Source organism: Meleagris gallopavo, chromosome 2 (genome assembly GCF_000146605.3).
Source record: "Meleagris gallopavo isolate NT-WF06-2002-E0010 breed Aviagen turkey brand Nicholas breeding stock chromosome 2, Turkey_5.1, whole genome shotgun sequence".
Lineage (NCBI taxonomy): Eukaryota > Metazoa > Chordata > Aves > Galliformes > Phasianidae > Meleagris > Meleagris gallopavo.
In genome coordinates, this window is record NC_015012.2 from 53,129,101 (window position 1) to 53,149,822 (window position 20,722).

General features: G+C 38.9%; 1 protein-coding gene across 1 annotated transcript; it reads left to right on the forward strand.

The window, feature by feature from the left end:
• Positions 1–6,492: 6,492 nt before the first annotated feature.
• LOC100546181 (sorting nexin-9-like) lies at positions 6,493–19,319 on the forward strand. The gene is made up of 8 exons (XM_010707316.2): positions 6,493–6,498; positions 7,741–7,924; positions 8,697–8,850; positions 9,879–9,963; positions 10,887–11,012; positions 11,294–11,411; positions 15,815–15,945; positions 19,194–19,319. The coding sequence occupies exons 1-8, from the start codon at positions 6,493–6,495 to the stop codon at positions 19,299–19,301; spliced, it is 912 nt and encodes a 303-aa protein (XP_010705618.1). The 3' UTR covers positions 19,302–19,319.
• The last annotated feature ends 1,403 nt before the right edge of the window (positions 19,320–20,722 follow it).

Below are 20,722 nucleotides of genomic sequence, written 5' to 3' on the forward strand. Positions count from 1 at the left end.
AAGAATGTTTTTTTTTTTTCTCTCTTGGTTTTCCAGTCCTCAGCTGGATAGTCCATCCATTCAGAAATATATCTTAAATCTCAATGTGCTTCTGATAGGGCTTAAATAAAATTCCAACAAATTTTATTTTTGAGCTTTATGCATTGTACTCTTGTTGACATAACTTCAGATGTTCTGCTATATCTCAGGGAAAAGATTGCTTTTGTCAAATAGAAGTGCTGCATGCAATAGTTTTCCCAAATCTATCCTTATGTCTGCCTCTCTTTAAATAAGACTTAGTTCCTCCTTCTGTTTACATTCCCCTTTGCTTTCTAGGAAAATAAGATGTCTCTGGTTTCTTACTATGGAACCCTTAATTTTTTGGTATTAGAAGAAGATCATCAGGTTGAACAGTGCACTGCTCCTTATCTTTGCTTTTTTAAGATCTTTTTTCTTGTTGTTCCGTAAATTAATAATTAATTCTACTTACTCTTCTAACTTCCTTTTCTTCATTGAGAAAGATGCAGTGACCCCAGCACTGGTATGCTGCCATACTTGGATTAGCTACAAATATAAAATGAAATAGAAGAGGGGTCCTGAGATACTTCCTAAAGAGAAGGGAAGAACTTGGCACAACTTGACAGTTTTCTCTTTCCTAGCTAATTCCTTGAGTCAGTAATGTGCCAGCAATAAATATCTTGGTAGAGCTTGCAGTATCTCCTTTAAATAGGCTCAAGCAGGTAGCAAACAGTCATGCCCAAATAACCAAGAGAAGGTGGATGTTTCCAAGAACTACATGTAGAAAATAACTGGGGCAGACGAAAACAACCAGAGGAAGCAGTGAAGCTAATTATATACAAATAAGGGAATAAATGATTAAAGGTGACTATTTTATCCCCAGAGAAGAAAAACAGATGGATCTTATTGTTACATGTACCTATCGTGTTTGTGGTTTCATATCTGAAAGGCCTTTGAATAAATCAGTCAACAAAGTAATTAAGTAATCCTTAAATGGTGAAGATGCAACCTGTTACGTGGCTTTTATGGGTCTCATGCTGTCTTGATCTTATAGTCTTTACATAAAGAAAGTGAAAGAATGAGGAGTTTTCTTCCTTTGACACTGAAGGCTGTTAATTTTAAAGAGTCATGGAAGTTACCTGTAAGTTTTTCTGATATTAAAATAACACTAGCAATGATGACACTGAAATGAACTTAAATTATGGTAGGTCAGACATGTTGTTTTAGCCAGTAGTAAGTGAAATGATTTGGGATAATTTCTTCCCAGTAGAAGAAAGATAAACTGGTACACTGTTGCTGAAGAATATGAAAATAAACTTTCTTAAGTCCAGAAGATCATTTCCCTTCAGAAAACTTCTGTAAGTCATTCTGTATAGTCAGGACAAATCAAAAATAGTGAAAGCGCCTGGTTTGGTGTGCAGGAACTGAAGCAATTCTTAACTTGCCAGGTATGTAGACTAAGTTGTTAAACAAGCATAAGAAGAACACTAAGGAAGCTATCCCCAAAGCTGTACTTAATATCTTTTCCAATAGTTGCAGCTTAATGCTGTAAGGACAAATTGTGTTCATTAATTTGTGTAGCATACATCACCAGAATGGTTATGGAAAGTAGCAGATACTAAGATCAAAGAAAATAAATATAGCACTATTACTAGAAGTGCACTATTCTGTGGAAATGTGCATGTTATTGCATTCCTGAAACAGACTTCCAATTCTGTGGCATAGCTGTGTGCACTCAGTGAGGTAGAAGTATTGTTGTGGGAAATGGGAGGTGCATGACTCCCTCGTGTTTGGTTGACTTCAGTCTGTCTTGTTAAACTGGTATGCAAAAATGCCTTCTAAAGTATATAGGTAGGTTCACCATAGAAGTAGCAATTATGTGTTTGGTTTTTTTATAGACTTCAGAAACATGCTTCTGTAAGTAATAAACCTGTAAATGTATGTTTGTAAGACTTAATGTATAGTTATATACACATATAGTACATAAATCATCTCTTGAAGGATGTAGTGTAAAAGATGTCTAAAAAGAAGTTCAGGCAAAGCTATTTGGGTTATAACTGTTCATAAATCACCAGAATACTCAGTATCCTGGTTTGCTGGTTCTCACAATTATTAAATTCCAATTCTTGTTACAGATGACACTTCAACATCTTCCTTTGCTACATGTAATTTGAAAGCAACCTTTCCTCCACATTTGGGTGGTTGGACTTGGATGTTCTCTAAAGGTCCCCATCAACCCTTACAATTCTCTGATTCTGTAATTCTGTGATCTAAGTCATGATATTACATTCAGAATTGTGACAGGAGTTTGTGACCAATTTTTTTTTTAACAAAAAAACAGGCAGTGATTTCCATAAGACAGTGGCTTGCATGCTTTGAATTGAATTGCATTCACATACAAAAATATGATTGTCCAAAATAGGACGGTGGTTATGCCTATCCAAATTACGGAGATTTTTTGTGAGAGTCCCGACGGAATAAAGGCTCAGACAGCATGTTGTTAAGTTGTGGTATTGTGATCACTCTTCATCGTGATTCCGTGCTGTAAGGCAAAATCTAACCCTGAAATAGTTTTCCCACAGTTTATTGTGTTTGCACATTCCTTTTCTTGTAGCTCAGTTTTTGATTGACTTCTTGTTTTGTGAGGTAGCTTTCTGGTCTAGCAGTTTGGCACTGAGTATACAAAGAATGTTTTAACTTGATAATAGTGACAGTCTTGTCAGTTGTAGAAGTGCTCCTACTTGGCAGACATAGTGCCATGTGGCGTGTGTGTTCTGTACCATCTCCTTCACCACAGTAGGGGGCAGTTCCTGCACTATACTGTTTCTGATATAAAATTTTTCTTGCTCATTGATCATATCTTTAAGGTGAAGTCTTTGACATTTGTCATTTAGAATGGTACTTTGAAAAGTCTTGGCCAGTCATACTCTTCAACTATTCCTCCTACAAAAAAACACAATGAGTGAAACCCCTGCTCTCTTTTATCAAACAAAAATACAGAGTGCATTTCCCAAAATGAAAGGATAAAGACTGGTTTAGTTTTTGTAGCCTGACCCTAGGATATCTAGAGAACAACATCAAATAGAAACAAGGGAATCTTCTGTATCTACCTTTATTGTGACTGCTACTTGGATAAGTCTCTGACATTTCTCATCTGTATTTTGAGAAGAAACCTGAAATCAAGTAAAAAGAAAACAAGGATATTAAAGTGACTTGATTGCCATTTAAATATTCCTGCGTGGGTAATGAAAGCGGAAGCCTGAGACATTCTCATTGGATGAATATATAGAATTGTAAATGACAAAGCTAAAGTTAAGCAAACTTCAGAGAAAGTATTATCACTTCCTTTAATCAATGGGGGTACCAACAGATGGGAGTTTTTTCCCTCTCCTCATCCTATCACTGAAGTATGGACTTTTTCTTTCTCTTCCAAGTTATATCTTTCTAAAAATACTACTTTGCCCCACAAACATGGCTTTTTTTAGTTGAGTCAGAAGTTAATAGATGAAAATCTACCATGAAGCAAGGCAGCTTCTCGGCTACTTTGTGAATAGCCTCTGTTTCAATGTCTCTTCAAGAGTATCATAGTTCTCATTGAGCTTTGGCTGACCTGTACTTTCCTTGATATGATCAAGCTTGTTTTCACTTTTCACTTTTTCAGCGTGGCTTCTGTCTCTTGAAGCAGGTTTCAAGATCTCTTTCTTACAGTTGGAAATGATTACTTTTGGTGGCAAGCTACCTGGGGTCTTCTGTGGTAATCGGTTTAATTTTAGCATCTGAACATTGTTTGGTTTGTCTTGGCTTTTGTCCTTTGGGAGTAAAAGTGATCCATTCTTCAATCAGAAGCATCCATCAGTATGAGGAAGAAGTCTGCCAGGAGTAATTTACGTAGTCAGGAGGTCAAAAAAAGATGTTTTAGCTAGGACAGAGTGATGCCACGGTGACTTAGTTTTTTTTCTTTTTTGTAACTTCTTAGAAGATAGCAAAAATGTCGCTTTTTCATGTTCCATTTTTGATTCATTTGATGAAGATAGTGACCTTCCATCCCTAAGCTGAGGATTTTGCTGTTGTGAAATTCTTCTTCAACTATAATTATATCTTCAAAAATATGCGAGAATTCTCCTGTCTGTTCCTCATCCCCCTTACCCGTAATCATCTGGTTCTAAAGTGAGTTTGCATCTATTCTTAATGGAAAATTCTTAAAATATTTAGCAATGTGTTCCCTCCATTGTCTGTCCCCCAAATAGCTGTTTTTGTTCTGGTTTTTCTCTCAGAGCAGTAGGAGTGAAGAAGGCTGTAGTGGTCTACAAAAGGGAAGATTGGTTGCCTTTAAGGAATTTATCCTTCAGTTTAATTTCGGTGTACTTGAGGAGCAGAGACACAGCATTTCATTTGAAGATCAAAGTTTCTTAATTATACATGGTGTAGCATTTTGTGCATTTGTGTTTGCGATTGCTTTGTATGTTTGGATGTTAGGTGTACTCTGTCCTTAGATTAACTAAATAATAGCTTCTTGCAGGGACTCTTCATCTTTTCTGTGCTGCCTAGAGAGAGATCAGAGGATTATCAGTTTCAATTATGGAATACTTAAGGTGTGAGAACATGCAAGTTAATCACTTACAGAATACCTGCTGGCCTAATTAAGGTTTAGTCAACCAGAGCTAAGCCACAGAAATGGTTTCTCTTATGGAATTTGTCAGCTACTGAGATCTGTGGAACTGCTGAGTGGAACTGAGATTATTCCTTTAATAAATGATCTGTCTTTATTTGGGCCTCCATGTTGTTGTGAGACAATTGAGGAAAGCAGACCTTTGGATTCCTGAACCCTCCTCTACATTTACTGATTTTGGCTACTGCTTGGAAGCGTCCACAGCATGTGTGGTGTGTATAGGCAAACATTTGAAGAATGTTTGGGTGACCTGTAAATGCTCTCCGAGATGTGTCACCTGTGTACACATCTCTAACCCATCTCTTACCGTCTTTGCCAGTGCCTTGGAAAGAAATGTGTGCCCTTCAGCTGAAAGGAGCTGAATGAGAACAGCGTATCCCACACCTTTTGCGCCATATGTGTCATCTGCTTAGGGGAAAGAGCTTATCCCAGAGCTTTTTTGGACATCTTAGAGGTAAAAGTGATTTCAGAGTAGTGCTTCCCTGTAGGACCAGAGATAAACTGCTCCTGGAGATGTTTTAAGTAATCCATTTCCCCGTGCTGTACAGCATTTAATGTGTATGAGCAACTGTCTGCAAGTTCTGTAATGATCGCTTTTGACAGCCATTCTTTAGTACTGTATTCAGTATTACTGTTATTACCTCCCCCTTTTTTTGCAGTGAATCTTAAGGTTTCTTTGCCACCCACTCATGTACCAGATTTCACATCAACTACAGAGAAGAGGAAAACTTTACTCAGCCTCTTGGCAATCATCCCACTTCTGGGCTTTCATTTGCCAGTGATCAGCCCAACATATATTGCAGAAGTATATGCAAATGAATATTATGCAAATTCTTCTAGGTGCTCTAAGTTGCATTAGGAGTAGACATGCTTTTCCATGTGGGTGAGTCCCAACATTTGTGTTTTCCTTTAACAAAGTCAATAAATTCTGATGGCATGTTGTTGGTTTTTTTTTCACTTTACATAAACTTGTATGGGGTGAACAGCATAAGAAGAGCAGCCTGGTACCCTATAAGCCAACAACAACTTCACTGTAATTAGCAGTATGCATCAGCTATCCAAGAATTAGCAGACCTCAACAATATAGCTCTCCTAGGGGAGTAGTGTTCTTGCATCAGTTTCATCTTCAAAAAAAAAAAATTATCAAGGTAGGAGCTGTCCATACAATTGCTCTCAGTCCAGCATTTTCTAGAGACCAATTTTTGTCTGGCTCACTTATTTTTCTTGGGTCTTCTGAATGGAGATTTCCACTCAGCTTAGAGGCTTTCACCTTGATTTCCAGTTCCTAGGGACTCTGTGCCTGAAGAGCCCGCACTATGCAATATTAATAGTACATGCCTTTTCATCTTTTAAAGGTTTGATAGTGACAGTGAAGTCTGACTGTCAGGAGACCTTGTTTTAGGGAAAACTAAAGCAAGAGCTCATGTTTTGTGATTCCCTGGGATTACTTCAGAGAACTGCAGAAAAGTAATGCATTGGCATTATTAAAGAGTATTTGTTTATCTAAGTGGTGGGCAGAGTATGATGCTCTTACTGTAATAACTGCCTTGACTTGTGGTAGCATCAAGTATTATAAAGCAAAGTCACAGGTGCAGCTGCTTAATTAAACTTTTGTATTTAAAAAGATTCAATACCTGAAAAATCTAAAATGTTTGGAAGACAAAATTGCATTTGTTGCAGAAACAAATGTGCTTTTCTTGCTTACAAGAGGATGTTTCAAAACTCTGTAACAAACCAGACCTTATTCAGATTTTGCAGACAAGTGGTCTTCTTAGTAAGCTGAAATTAAGTAGTGATTTCTATTTAAATTTTAACTTTTGTAAGGAATGCGGGTATGTTGAAGATTTTGGAGGGTTTGGGGAGAATAAGTTGACTCATAGTGGGAGTTTTAGTAAATCTTCTGCCTTGGAAAATGCTCCAAGTTTCATGTAAATGTTATAGTTTTATGTAAGTTGTCATAGCAATTAATTATACTAGGCAACCTTGATATGCTGCTTCATGATAAAGACAGTGCCTTGAATTCTGCAGGCTTTGAGATATTTTTTTTTTTCTCACACTCACAACTCAGTTCCTCTCTCTGCTGAACAAAGCAAGCTTTGTAGGCTTTATTTTCTTTCTTCCCCTTTTCCTCCTCCTTCCTCCTACACTTTGGGTGTGTGGGTTTTGATTTGTGGGTTTTTTTTTCCTCTTTCTACCACTTAGTCTTTGTACTGAAGCATTTGGAGTAGACTGCACTTAACTAATCAATGTTTTTTTAAAACGCAGTGTTAAAAATCAAATCACAGAGCAGGATGCTAGGCTATTCATCCAACTTACTGACAGGTAAGCCTGTCAGTAATTGATGCAGTAGTTAGAGACATGTCTGCTGTGTGCTCTTTCCCTGAGGTTTCCACCTCCACTACAACATCAGTAGAATGTTGGCGGAGTAGGTCTACAGGGAGATGCCAAACTTTGTTTCCTGGCAGATGTTTCTTTCCTTCCTTCATCTTTGCTTTAAATGAATTAAGATCTAACAGGGAAGCTGCTCAAATTCCTGGCCAAACTTCCAAACTAGTGCACCCAGTATTGGTGGTGGGCAACTTAGGATTTGCTTTTAGTAAAGCCACTGATCTTCATTTGACGAAATAAACATTCAGTAAAATACTAATCATTGACTTTCAAGTTTCTGGTTCAGATATCCTGGTTAGTCTGTGGATTGATGTATTTAGTAGTTCACATACGCCGTACTCTTGAAATTAGAGTAAAATAATTTTTACCACGGGTAAGAGTACTTCCTAAGAATGTTGGAACAAATTGTTTAAGTTCCTTTGGGAGATATAATGTTTATTGCCATGTACTAGTGTCACATTGCTGGAAAGCTGATCGGTTCTTCCAGGTGCTTACTGCATTTTAGAACTGTGTATTTTGGAATGTAAGAGTTGGCTGCTGCTACTGAACTGAACAAATGTGAAGTGCTGAATGTAAACTTGTAGCCTTTAGCAGGACATCAAAGACTTCAGGAAGAAAGTGTGTGCTCTTTGCTCCTGTCTTAATCAATTTTTTCTTTATTTTTGTTTTGTGTTTACACAATGTAGGTAAATAATGCCAGTGATCCTTGGTCAGGCTGGAATATTGGGAAGTCTGGGAACTGGGATAATGGAACTACTGGAGACAGCTGGGCAACGAAACCTGAAAGTGCAGCTGGCCAGAGGAACAGTGCTTCAAATAACTGGGATACAGCAGCAACATTTGGTCATCCACAGGCATATCAAGGACCAGGTGTGCTAATAATACTCTTACTTTTGAATAAATTAGAGTAGGTGGACAATGGACGTAGGACTTACCTAATCTTTTGCAACTGTAGGAAATGAATTGCTTAATAAAAAGTAAGTACAAAAATAAAAATAAAAATCTTCCAGGTAGGAAATCGTCATATGAGTAAATTGAATACTAAAATGATGAAGGTCATTGGCTGGTTTTAAAAATATTTAAAAATAAAAATAAAAATCAGATCCACAATACTGGGTGCCTCAAACCTGCCTCAAGCCAGAGTCTTGTTCACGGGCAATCTGTTCTTAGACACTTTGTTCAACTTGAATAACTGGAACTTAAACACCCTTGAATTTATGCATTCAGGTCTGTGAAGACATGGTCTCCAAATCCTTGATTTTAGGAAGATGGTAGTCTTTCAGAAGGCTCCTCACCTATTTGTAGGAAAGGAGTAAAATAAAGGAAAACTTACAACTGGATCTTACTAACCTGTAGTATATGAATATAGAGCAGTGCTGTTTTTTGTAATATTTTTACACATCAGCATCTCTCTCTTTTTTTTTTTCTTCCAATCACTGTAGCCCCAGTGGATTTGTAGTGTAGTGTTTATTAGGATATACTTGGTGTGGATGATAACTGAGGAAGAATAAAAAAATGCAAGATCAGCTAGCTCTTCAGTATATTTACCTTGTTGATTATCCGTTTATGTATGTTGAGGAGAGTGCTTCTGCTTTCTAAAGAGAAAGTATGTAACTGTCTTTACCCTTCCTCTCTACTTCAGCAGCTGCTGATGATGATGATTGGGATGATGACTGGGATGACCCGAAATCATCTTCACCATCTTACCTTGGTTACAAGGAAACTGAGTCGTCAGAGGCTGGGGGGTCCCAGCGTGGAAACTCTCGTGCAGCTGCTATGAAGTTACCACTTAACAAGTAATGGAAAATACAGAACAAATGTGTATATATTGAAGAGAACTGGAATTTTTCAAGTAGCATAGATGTGTTGCAATTAAACCTTCTTGAAATATGCAGTGTAAATAATATTTTGGGGATTAAGATGTATGTGGATTAAGTATTGGCTCTATGTGATTTGATAATATAGATTCAGGAAACCCTGAAAGTACATCATGAAACTATTTTTGGAGATGTTATACAAACAAATAATGCTTTTACAAGCTCTGCATTTCTGGACTTACTGTTGGTTAAATTTTTCACGACTAGTCATTCACAGATGGTTGACTTTGTTCATCAGTGGACATTTTGTCCAGTTACGCTGCAGTACCTCTCCATCAGTTTGGCAGCTACTTGTTGCAAACCCATTTACTATGACCAGCATAAAAATAATTTAAAAGCATTTGTCTGAAAGGTATGTAAAACTTGTAGTGTTTCTGAAAGCAAGTAGTAGATTATAGATACTTCAAGGGCTAAGTATCTTCTTAATTAAAAAGAGAACCGCTATTTGCCATTCGTAAAGCCTTTGTGTAAGGATGCTACAGTGAATTTTGTGCATTTTTCTTTCTAATTGGTGGACAAATTATTTTAACTCATACTTAGAAGTACTTTTTAAATCCAGACTTCGTTGTTCTTTAAGATGATTGAATTCTCATTGTCTGAAACAGCAAGAAGGTGTGCATGTGTGTACGTGCATGTGTGCATCTGCAAAGTATGGGCTGCAGTGAATGGTGTGGCAAGTGTTAGTTCATGCCCTCCTGTTACATTTGCTCTGGTGGACTGCAGGGCACAAGTAACTACATGTCATGCAAGAAGGAGCCTGTATTACACAGACAAAAGCTGGAGATTAGCAGCACAAACTTTTCTGTTTTTTCAGGGTGAATAGTTGGTAACCCATGTCATAATTTTTTTTTATTTTTGAGAAATGCTAAGTGTTTTTCTTAGTGGTGATGTATTCTGTGCATGTTGAAAGGGCATGCAAAGTAAATTTATCACTTTGGTTTGGTTAGATTTCCTGGATTTGCGAAACCTGGAATGGAACAGTATCTATTGGCAAAGCAGCTAGCAAAACCAAAAGAGAAGATTCCCATAATTGTAAGTTGGAGGTAGATGAGTGAGTGTGACTGTGGTGTGGGTGTGACTTTTGTTTAGTGGGTTGGCTGGATTTTTATTTGGTTCTTTTTAGGGAGGAAGTGGGGTGATGGTTGATTTCTGACTTGTTTTGGTTATTGTTTTTTTGGTTTGTTTCATTTTTTAGATTCTCTCCACTTCTCTTCTTACCCAAGTTAACTTTTAGTCTCAGTGTTGTTAAATATATCCGAGTCAGACAAAATTGGTGTTTAATACATAATTAGAATTGTCACTGTCATTATGAAACTATACACCACTTAAAGTCATGATGGACTGCATTCCAGAGTCCTGTATCACTGAGGGTTTTTTCAGAGTCAAGTTTTAACTCTTCTCTTCTAAGCGTTCTTCTGTTTTCAAAATTATTCTTAATAATGTTTTTCTTACCTGCATTATTTGTGAATGTGAAAAACAAGCCTTGTTGAAACAGAGAGGGCAGAAAATGTATTACAGTGTCTCAGCTTTCTTAATAGTTACTTGAAGTACGTTCATGAAGGTTTGCTGTATTCAGTCATGATGGTGAGTTCATCTGCTGATCTAATAAACAGACTGTTCTAGATCTATACTATTTTAGTGAAATATGATGGAGGTAATAATACCTACAACTCATTGCTCCTTAGTTATTTGAAAAAAATGTACTTAAATACAACTGTACTTAAATACAACTGTGGTAAATTATATCTAGCTGCAGGAAACCCCTGTGTTTCTTGATTCTCAGGCTCATTGAAAGCGTCTGAAACTTCTAAATGAAGAGAATTAGAAACTCTGTTTTGAAAATATTCTTCATTCATGTAATGGAATGTATTTGTTTCTTTGTTTGTTTCCTTGTTTGCTGCTGGTACAATGTCATGTATTCAATTTAAAACAGTAATATTTGCAATTTCTTACAGATTGGTGATTATGGCCCAATGTGGGTTTATCCTACCTCTACATTTGATTGTGTGGTGGCAGATCCCAAAAAAGGTTCAAAAATGTATGGTCTCAAGAGCTACATTGAGTATCAGCTGACCTGCACTGTAAGTGTATCTAAAACAGGCTGTTCTCTTTCACAAATGTGGGTCATTTGAACAGATAAATAAGTTTATTCAAGTTGGTTACAGGGTTATAAATGGTGATTGACACAAGTTTTCCCCCAAAGAGTAGCTTTGTTATTTCCTAGCATTTTTAGTTCTGTAACTATAGATTCAAGACTACATCATAAGTTTTATTTCAAGTTCCACCTATTTACTGGTCACACTTGTTTCATGTTGCTATCTGTAGATGCCTGTCAAAATTCAGAGTTGTGTTTCTCTTACAGAACACTAATCGATCTGTCAACCACAGATACAAGCACTTTGATTGGTTGTACGAGCGTCTCCTGGTTAAATTTGGATTAGCCATTCCAATCCCATCTCTTCCAGACAAGCAAGTAACAGGTAAATGTTTATTACTTGTTTGTGGACTCATAGGAATCATAGAATCACTAAGGTTGGAAAAGACCTCTGAGATGATCCTGTCCAACTGTCCACTTTCACCAATATTTCCCACTAAACCATGTCCCTCAGCACAACATATAAATGTTTCTTGAGCACATCTAGAGTCAGTGACTCCACCACCTTCTTGTGCAGTCCATTCCAGTGCCTGACCACTCTCTCGGAGGAGTATTTCCTAACATCCAACCAAAATCTATCCTGATGCAAGTTGAGGCCGTTCCCTCTAGTCTTACTGCTAATTACACAGGAGAAGAGGCTGACCCCCACCTCACCACAGCCTCCCTTCACGTAGCTGTTGAGAGTGATAAGGTCTCCCCTGAGCCTATTCTTCTCTAGACTGAATAATCCCTGTTCCCTCAGCCACTCCCCATAACACTTGTGCTCCAGACCCCTCACCAGCTTCATTGCCTTTCTCTGAACACACTCCAGTGCTTCAGGGTCTTTCCTATGGTGAGAGGCCAAAACTGAATGCAGTACTTGAGATGTGGCCTTGCCAGTGATAAGTACAGAGGGATGATCACTTCCTTGCTCCTGCTGGCAACATTATTTCTGATACAAGCCAAGGTGACCAATGCATCTACCTGCATACACTGCTGGCTCATGTTCAGCCAACCGTGAACCAACACCCCCAGGTCTGTTTCTTCTACACAGTCTTCCAGCCACTCAACTCCAATCCTGTAGTGTTGCTGTAAGTTGTTTTGACCAAAGTGCAGGATCCTGCATTTGATCTTGTTGAACTTCATCCCATTGGCCTCAGCCCAGCTATCCAGCCTGTCCAGATCTCTCTGTAGGGCCTTACTACCTCCAAGCACATTGACACATCCTGCCAACTTGGTGTCATCTGCAGTTCTACTGTGGGTGCACTCAATGCCCTCATCCAGATCATCAGTAAAGATATTGAACAGGACAAGCCCCAGTACTAATCCCTGGGGAACACCACTTGTGACTGGTCATCAGCTGGATTTAACTCCATTCACCGCCACTCTCTGGCCCCATCCAGCCAGTTCTTTACCCAGCAATGGGTGTACCTGTCCAAGCCATGGTCTGCCAGCTTTTCCAGAGAATACTGGAGACAGAATCAAAGGCCTTGCGAAAGTCTAGGTAGACTACATCAACAGCCTTTCCCTCATCCACCAGGCAGGTCACTCAATCATAGAAAGAGATCAGGTTGGTCATACAGGACCTGCCTTTCATGAACCCATGTTGGCTGCGCCTGATCACCTGGTTGTCCCACACATGCTTTGTGATCTCCCTCAAGATGATCTGCTCATCTAACCTTTCCTGACACTGAGGTCAGGTTGACAGGCCTGTAGTTCCTTCAATCCTCCTTATGACCCATCTTGTACATGGGAATCCCACTGGCAAGTCTCCAATACTCTATGACCTCTCTAGGAAATCGGAAGTGCTGATAGATGGTGGAAAGCAGCTTGGCAACCACCTCTACCAGTTCCTTCAGCACTCTTAGGTGGATCCCATCTGGCCCCATGGACTTGTGGCAGTCCAGGTGGAGTAGTAAGTCTCTTAACTGTTTCCACCTGAATCATAGGGAGTTTGTTCTGCTCCCCATCTGAAACTTCCAGGTCAGGGGGTTGAATACCCCAGGGATAACTGTTCTGACTTCTAAAGGCAGATGTAAAGAAGGCATTGAAAACCTCAGCCTTTTCCTTAACCTCAGTGATCACATGCCCTGCTGCATCCAGGATGGAGATTCTCGTTAGCCCTCCTCTTACTGTTAATATATTTTTAAAAACGTTTTTTGTTCTCTTTTACCCCAACAGTCAAGTTGGGTTCAAGCTGGGCTTTTGGCTTTCTAATTTTCTCCCTGCGTATCCTAACAACTTCTTTGTACTCTCCATGAGTTGTCTGTCCCTTCTTCCACAGAAGACAGATTGTCTTTTTCTCCTCAGGAAAAGCTCCTTGTTTATTCACATCACTCTTCTTCCCCACCGGCTCATCTTGTGGCACAGGGGAATAGTCTGCTTCTGTACCTTTAAGACTTCCTTCTTGAAGAGCATCCAGCCTTCCTGGACCCCTTTACCCTTCAGGACTGAATATCATGGGAACCTCCCCTGCCAGAACACTTCAGTCCTCCCACCAGAAGTCCAAGGTAGCAGTTTTGCTGGCCTTCCTCATGACTTCAACAAGAATTGAGAACTCTACCATTTTGTGGTGACTGTTCAAGACAGCTCCAGAAGAGAAATAAGGAGAGAATTTTTGTTCAAGTTTCAGTTATATCTTACTGCTTGGGTGTTTTTTTCCCCATTTTCTTTAAAAAAGATATCAAGAAAAACCTTTCATTGTTCAGTATTTATGGTGAATTGTAACTATCTGTTGCTAACCAAACACCACCAGTAAAAGCATCACTTTGTATCTCCAGTTTATTTCTCTAGGCCATTGATTTAAAGCCAAGATAAAGTGGATTATTCTTTTGTTTGTTTACTTACTGTTATTTCCCTATTATTGCAGAAGATATTCGCTGCTGGAGAGAATAGATAGCTAGTTATATTCTGTATTTGCAGATTGTCTGGAGGAATTGTTTTGAGATTTTTGTTTTAATTTTCTTTTGCATTTGATTGTGAAAGTGTTATGTTGTAGGACCTTTGCTGCAAAGCTCTCAGAAGAAAGGGAGAATTCTAAAACCTATTCTTTGCCAATAAGCAAAATGTTGTGGCTATTCCTCCTATTGCTTGATTTCACCTTGGTTTAGAGAGCATATTTCATTTGTGTAGCACTGTGCTCCAGTCTAATGCCCATTTGGCTTGACCAAACTCTCCAAAGCCTATGAAAGTCAATTGTTCTTACTTAAGGAAAGTGAGATTGCACAACTTCAGTGCTCACGAAGTCAGTAACTACAATTGAATGTGCAGTCTGTGCGTTTTCACCAGTCTCTTGCTCCCTTTCTGCAAGGGCACATGAGTGTTTGTGAGGAAAGGAGTAAACCTGTATAAAATCTGCCTATTTCTACTTGTATGTTTTCTGGTAAAATTTTTATAAAGGCTTTAGGACAACCAGCCAAAAACAAGCATGCAAAAGCAGGCATGTAGCCAACCACATGGCTGTGGGCATCAGTAAAAATGCAGCAGTTCAATTGTGTTTGAAGAAAGCTAAGCATTGATGCAAATGCTGGGATAAATGCCGAGGAAACTGAAAAGTGAGGAAGTGACTTCCTCCCCTCCCCTTAGATAGCCTCGTACTTGGAATTCACCAATATATTTAGGTTAACTTGTGCTTGTGGACTGAAAGGAAACCAGAAGACCTGATGAAGTCCGTAGATTTCGTTTTAACTGTATCTTAATACTCAAGTCTTTGTCATCTCAATTAAATTGATACTCCTCCCTCCCCCAAAAAAAGAAAAACATTACACTCTTTTTTTTCTGAAGTGTTACAGGAAACACTGAGAAATTGTGCTTATCACTTTTCATATTTGCAGTTTATAAATAAATTAAAATCCTTGCTTGTCAAGCTGCTGCCATAGTAATTTTACAGTAGAACTATATTGAAACTGTTTGCATTTGTTATCTAAAGGAATCTCTCATTTCTTTCAAATATATCCTATTCAATCATGTTTAAGAAGTCTGTAGTCCATTTTTTAAAAATTAGATATTATTCTCTTTAGATATAGTTTGTGGTAAAATTAAAATACTCTTACAAACACACAGTACTGAAGCACTACTGGTTTAAAAATATATTTTTTTGGTTACTTGGTGCTGTAATCTGACAAAAAAGATCAATTACTGAGTCATATATGTATTATAACCAGTTCATACATAAGATGTATTGAGACTTCTGTTTTGTCAAATACATTCATTTGCTCACAACCATAAAAATAAAATCTGCTGTTTGAAATCAGACTACTCAAATACAAATGCTGTGTTATTTAGATATGATGTACTTGGAAGTAGCTAGTTCATCTTCCTCAAACTTTGTAGAGCCCTGCCAATAATTTTTTAGACTGTATCAGAAAAACATATTCCAAGTCCATGCCTAGCTTGTCTTGGATCATCAGGCTATCTTAATTTCTCCATCCAAAAGTTTATTAATCTCTTTTTTTCCAGAAAGTGATTTGGTTGTGGGTGAGGTTTATGTTCTTATAGTGTTTTCTAACTGTCTTTAAAAGGAGCAATATCCAGTACTGTGATCTGGGGTTTTTCTGATTAGTTACCTTAATGTTTACTCCATGTAAGTTCTGCCTCTATTTAATAACTCAAAACATAAATTACAGGTTTTGTTTGTGGGTTTCTAGTGTGTTTGTATGTATATATGTGTATGTGTATATACATAAATATAAAAAAGAAAAGCCGATTACTGAAATGGAAATATAACAATTACTGTGCATTGTATAACAGGGCGCTTTGAAGAAGAATTTATCAAAATGCGTATGGAGAGGCTGCAAGCTTGGATGACAAGGATGTGTCGCCATCCTATTGTTTCAGAAAGTGAAGTTTTCCAGCAATTTCTCAATTTCCGAGATGAGAAGGTAAGAAATGGCTGGAATTTAGGAGTTGTTCCCTCCCCCTCTGTCCCCCCAACACCCACCATTCCCCCTTCAAAGTAAGAATTACACTCCGTAGTCTTCTGATTTGTCTGCCCCCTGTGGGCAGCAGCAAGAATCTGTAACCTGTTGGGTTTGGTAGATTCAGCTGACAGCTTAAAGTAAGACATAGAGTTGCTTTTTGTGAAGTACTCTGTGCCACTCTGACAGTCTTGAAAGTAGCATTGCTGCCAGTCTAAGGACAGTTTGCATCTTCCAGCAGGGCATACAAGAAATGATTTAGGGTTTTTTCCTTATCCACCTCTGTCAGGCTTGCTGCAGTCCTCTGATTGGTATTGCCTTGCTAACAATAGTAACTGTTTTGTTGCAGAACTGGAATGTTTTTCATCCTGTACTATATTTAAAAACAAAAAATCCCCACATATGGTTTTGCACTGCAATCAGTTGTAATGGGATTATGCTGCAGCCTGACCCAATATACCAAGCCTTTTCTAATTTCCTCCCTTTCCCTTCCCTTCATTTACTTATGCATTTCTTTTTGGGGGGATTAATATCTTCACCTTCAGTAAGTAATATTTTATTCATGATTGAGCTCAAGCTCTGTTAATAATGTAGATATCAAGTATCTACTGATGAGGAAGTGAATAGGAAAATTGCTATTTTCAACACATAGTCATACTAAATTCACACTGACTCCTCAAAAAGTAAATGATTCTTGCACGTTTTTAAGACAAGATTGAATAAAGTCCTCAGTAACTAAGGTCACATCTGACCCTTTTTGAGTAGGATGTTGGACTACAGACCTCCTGAATTCTATTCCAACCTGATTATTCTGAAATAAAGGGTTTACTAATATAATAATTGCAGTCATAATTAAGTGCTATTTGAATGGACAGTGCTGAGTTTTATAATCATGTTAGTTAATCACTGGCTCTTAGAATCTAACTTACAGACTGATATAAACAGAGCAGATCTGATGCATCTGGAATTTTTTCCTTCTCTTTCCACTAACAGCTCAGTATGACAATTACATTAAGAGTCTTGTGATCACCTTGAGCCGCTTCTGATATCAGTACTACCACATGTGCACATACAGCTGAATATAATTGCCATTATACTTTTTGTATGCTTTTCAGTACATACAAAAGGGCCTTTTTACCACAAAATCTAGAAAACAAAGTGCTCAAGCAAAAGGGGAAAACTCTTGAAGAAGCCTTGGCCCAACTGAAACTTTCATTGTTACACTGTAGGGATGTTGAGAAAGTCTGAAGCCCTTTTCGAATTAAACATTCCAAAGCAGGTAAAGGATAACAAGAAAGTTTTTGTTTGTTTGTTTGTTTGAAGTGTGCCAACAGTAAAAGAAAGACTAGCGAAAATGTGGTCCCCTACCTAAATGAGATGGGTGCCTTTGTAACAGAGGGCACTGAGAAGGCAAAGATCCTGAATGCCTTGTTTGCTTCAGTCTTTAATGTTAAGATTAGCTCTCAGGAATCCCGGACCCCACAGGTAAGAGAGAGAATCTGGGTAGAGGACTTTCTGTTGGTTGAAGAGGATCTGGTCAGAAAGTGACTAGCCAAAATCAGCGCACACAAATCCATGGACCCCAATGGGATGCACCCATATGTGCTGAGAGAAATGGCAGAGGTGATTGCTGAACCACTGTCGGTCTTCTTTGGAAGGTCTTGGCAAACAGGAGAGGTGCCTGAAGACTGGAGGATAGCCAGTGTCACTCCAGTCCTCAAAATGAGCAAGGAGGATCTAGGAGACAACGGGCCAGGTAGCCTCAACTCCATCCCTGGAAAGGTGATGGAACAACTTGTTCTGGATGCCAACTCCATGCAGTTGGAAGAGAAGAAGGTTATCAGGAGTAGTCAACGTGGATTCACCAAGGGAAAATCATGCTTGACCAACCACAGCCTTCTATGTTGTCATCACTGGCTGGGTAGATGAGGGGAGAGCATTGTATGTTGTGTACCTTGACTTCAACAAGACATTTGACACCATCCCCCACAGCATCCTTGTTATGAGACTTAAAAAATGTGGGATAGATGAGTGGACAGTGAGGTGGATTGAGAACTGGCTGACTAGCAGAACTCAGATGGCTGTCATTAGTAGTGCAGAGTCTGATTGGAGGCCTTTAACTAGTGGTGTTTCCCAGGATTTCATGCTGGGTCTGGTCTTGTTCAACATCTTCATCAACGACCTGGATGAGGGAATAGAATCCACTCTCAGCAACTTTGCTGATGATAAAAAGAATTGGCAGATACACTGGAAGGCTGTGTTACCATTCAACAAGACCTGAACAGACAGAAGAATTGGGCAGGAAGGAACCTGATGAGGTTTAACAAGGCAAGTGTAGAGTCTTGCACCTGGTGAGGAATAACTGCATGCATCAGTACAGGCTAGGGGATGACCTGCTGCAGGTGAGCTCTATGGAGAAGGACCTGGGAGTCCTGGTGGCCAACAGATTGGCAGTGAGCCAGCAGTGTGCCCTTGTGGCCAAGAAGGTCATTGTTATCCTGAGGTGCATTAAAAAGAGCGTAGCCAGCAGATTAAGAGAGATAATCCTTCACCTCTGCTCTGCCTTAGTGTGGCTGCATTTAGACTGCTGCATTTAGTTTTTGGCTCCCCAGTTCAAAAAAACAGGAATCTCCTAGAAGGAGCCCAGTGGAGGGGCACAGAGATGATAAAGGGCCTGGACCATCACCCATATAAGGAAAGGCTGAGTAACCTGGGTCTGTTCAGCCTGGGGAGGAGAAGTCTGGGAGGGAATCTGAGAAATGTTTATAAATACTGAAAGGATGTGGACTGCAAGTGGATGAGGCCAGGCTCTTCTTGGTGGTGTGTAGCGATAGGGCAAGGAGTAATGGCCTAAGACTTGAACATAAGAAGTTTGGTACTAACATGTGGAAGAACTTATTTATGGTAAGTGTGACAGAGCACAGGAGCAGGTTGCCCAAAGAAGTTGTGGATTCTCCTTCTCTGGAGATATTAAAGACCTGTCTGGATGCCTGCCTTTGTGACCTATTGTAGGGAACCTGCTTTAGCAAGAGAGTTGGACTCGATGATCTCTTGAGGTCCTTTCCAACCCCTGCAATTCTATGATTCTATGATTCATATGAAAGATTTTAAGGTGGGTGGTCTGTTCTCCTAGACATTCTAGTCAGTGTTTAAGTGCACGTCCTTAACAGTGGATTATCGGTTCTTTATTTATTTTTTTGTCTTTCCTCAAGGAGTGGAAAACTGGAAAGCGGAAGGCAGAAAAAGATGAAACTGTCGGAGTCATGATCTTTTCCACAATGGAACCAGAAGCTCCTGACCTTGACATGGTAGAAATGTAAGGTGTTGGTTTGCTTGCTTTAGTATTTTTTGGTTGGTTTGTGTTATGCTTTTTTGTATTTGCATGTTTTTTTTTTTACAGTAGATATAAATCTGAGTAGACAACATATACTGAGTTAATATAAAACTAAAATAGTAAACATTTTGGATGCAAAACATTATCCAAATTCCTACATTTAATAATATGTCATGCATACTATGTATCTATGTTTATTACTTTAGTTTTATATTAACTCAGTATATGTTGTTGAATAAACTAGAGGGACAGTATTAGAAGTATTTATAGGAGCAAAAACAATAGCCTACCTACAGGTGGAAATAGCCCAGCGTAGACTTTATGCAAGTGCTGCAGTACTTTTTAAGGTGCATATAACAACTGTGCTGTAGCAGTTCTGTGCTAATCAGAAAGAATGGATGTTCATACATCACTTCCACTTTGAACATGAGGATTTCAAACTTTCTGCTTTTCTGAAGTGGTGTGCTGTAGTTGTCCTAGTGGTATAAAAGCCTAAGAAGATGAACCAGGAGAGAGCGCATCTGATTATATACCCATAGGTATATAATTTAAATGTTTGCAAAATGCTTCAAGATGACAGCTTTTTTTCTGCTGTTTATATGTGGGGCTTAGGTGTCTGAAGATAAGTGGCTTGAAAACCTCTTGATGTACCCAAGAGAAGAGCGAGCACTGATACAAACACTTGCAAGAAGCCCATCACTTCTATAATGTTAGGCAAGACCACCAGTGGGACAGGCTGTGTGTAGTGGCAGTGCTGTATCACTTCTAAACCCCACTCCATCAGTCCTGTTAATGTTTCTGTGAGAAACCCCTACTGCAAACCAGGCAGCTCCAACAGAGACTCTGGCTGAGGTGGGCAGCCTGGGGTGGTGCTGAGAATTTACCTTTTGGCACTGCAAGGTGACTCTGATGCCTTAGACATGCACACCGTGTTCCAGTGCCTGGGAACCTCTCAGGGTGCTATTAAAAATGTTTGTGTGAACCTACACATTAGAGTATGCTCTCAAGTCTGCTCTGTCACTGCTTCTGTACTGTTAGCAGTAAGAAAGGTGGTCGAATGCCTTAATTCTTACTTTTTAATTAGGAAGGAATAGTTGAGGGAGAACCTCCAATTGTAAATGGTAAGAATGGAAAGCAGGCCTTGATTCATATAAAGAAAGAAACTTGGGAAGTGTATTTAAATCTTACCTTAAAGGATAACCTCATGGTTTCTTTTACACAAGAGGAATAAAATGTTGTGTCTGAAACATGCCAGTGTTCTCCAACATCAGCCCCAGAATAAGACCACTTTTATTATGAGCTAATATGATGGCATTTTCAGGAAAAGAAGTGAAAATGCAAATAAAACGGTAAAAGCAGCTTGCTGAACCTTTGATAGTACAGCATTTATATCTATATTTATATCTA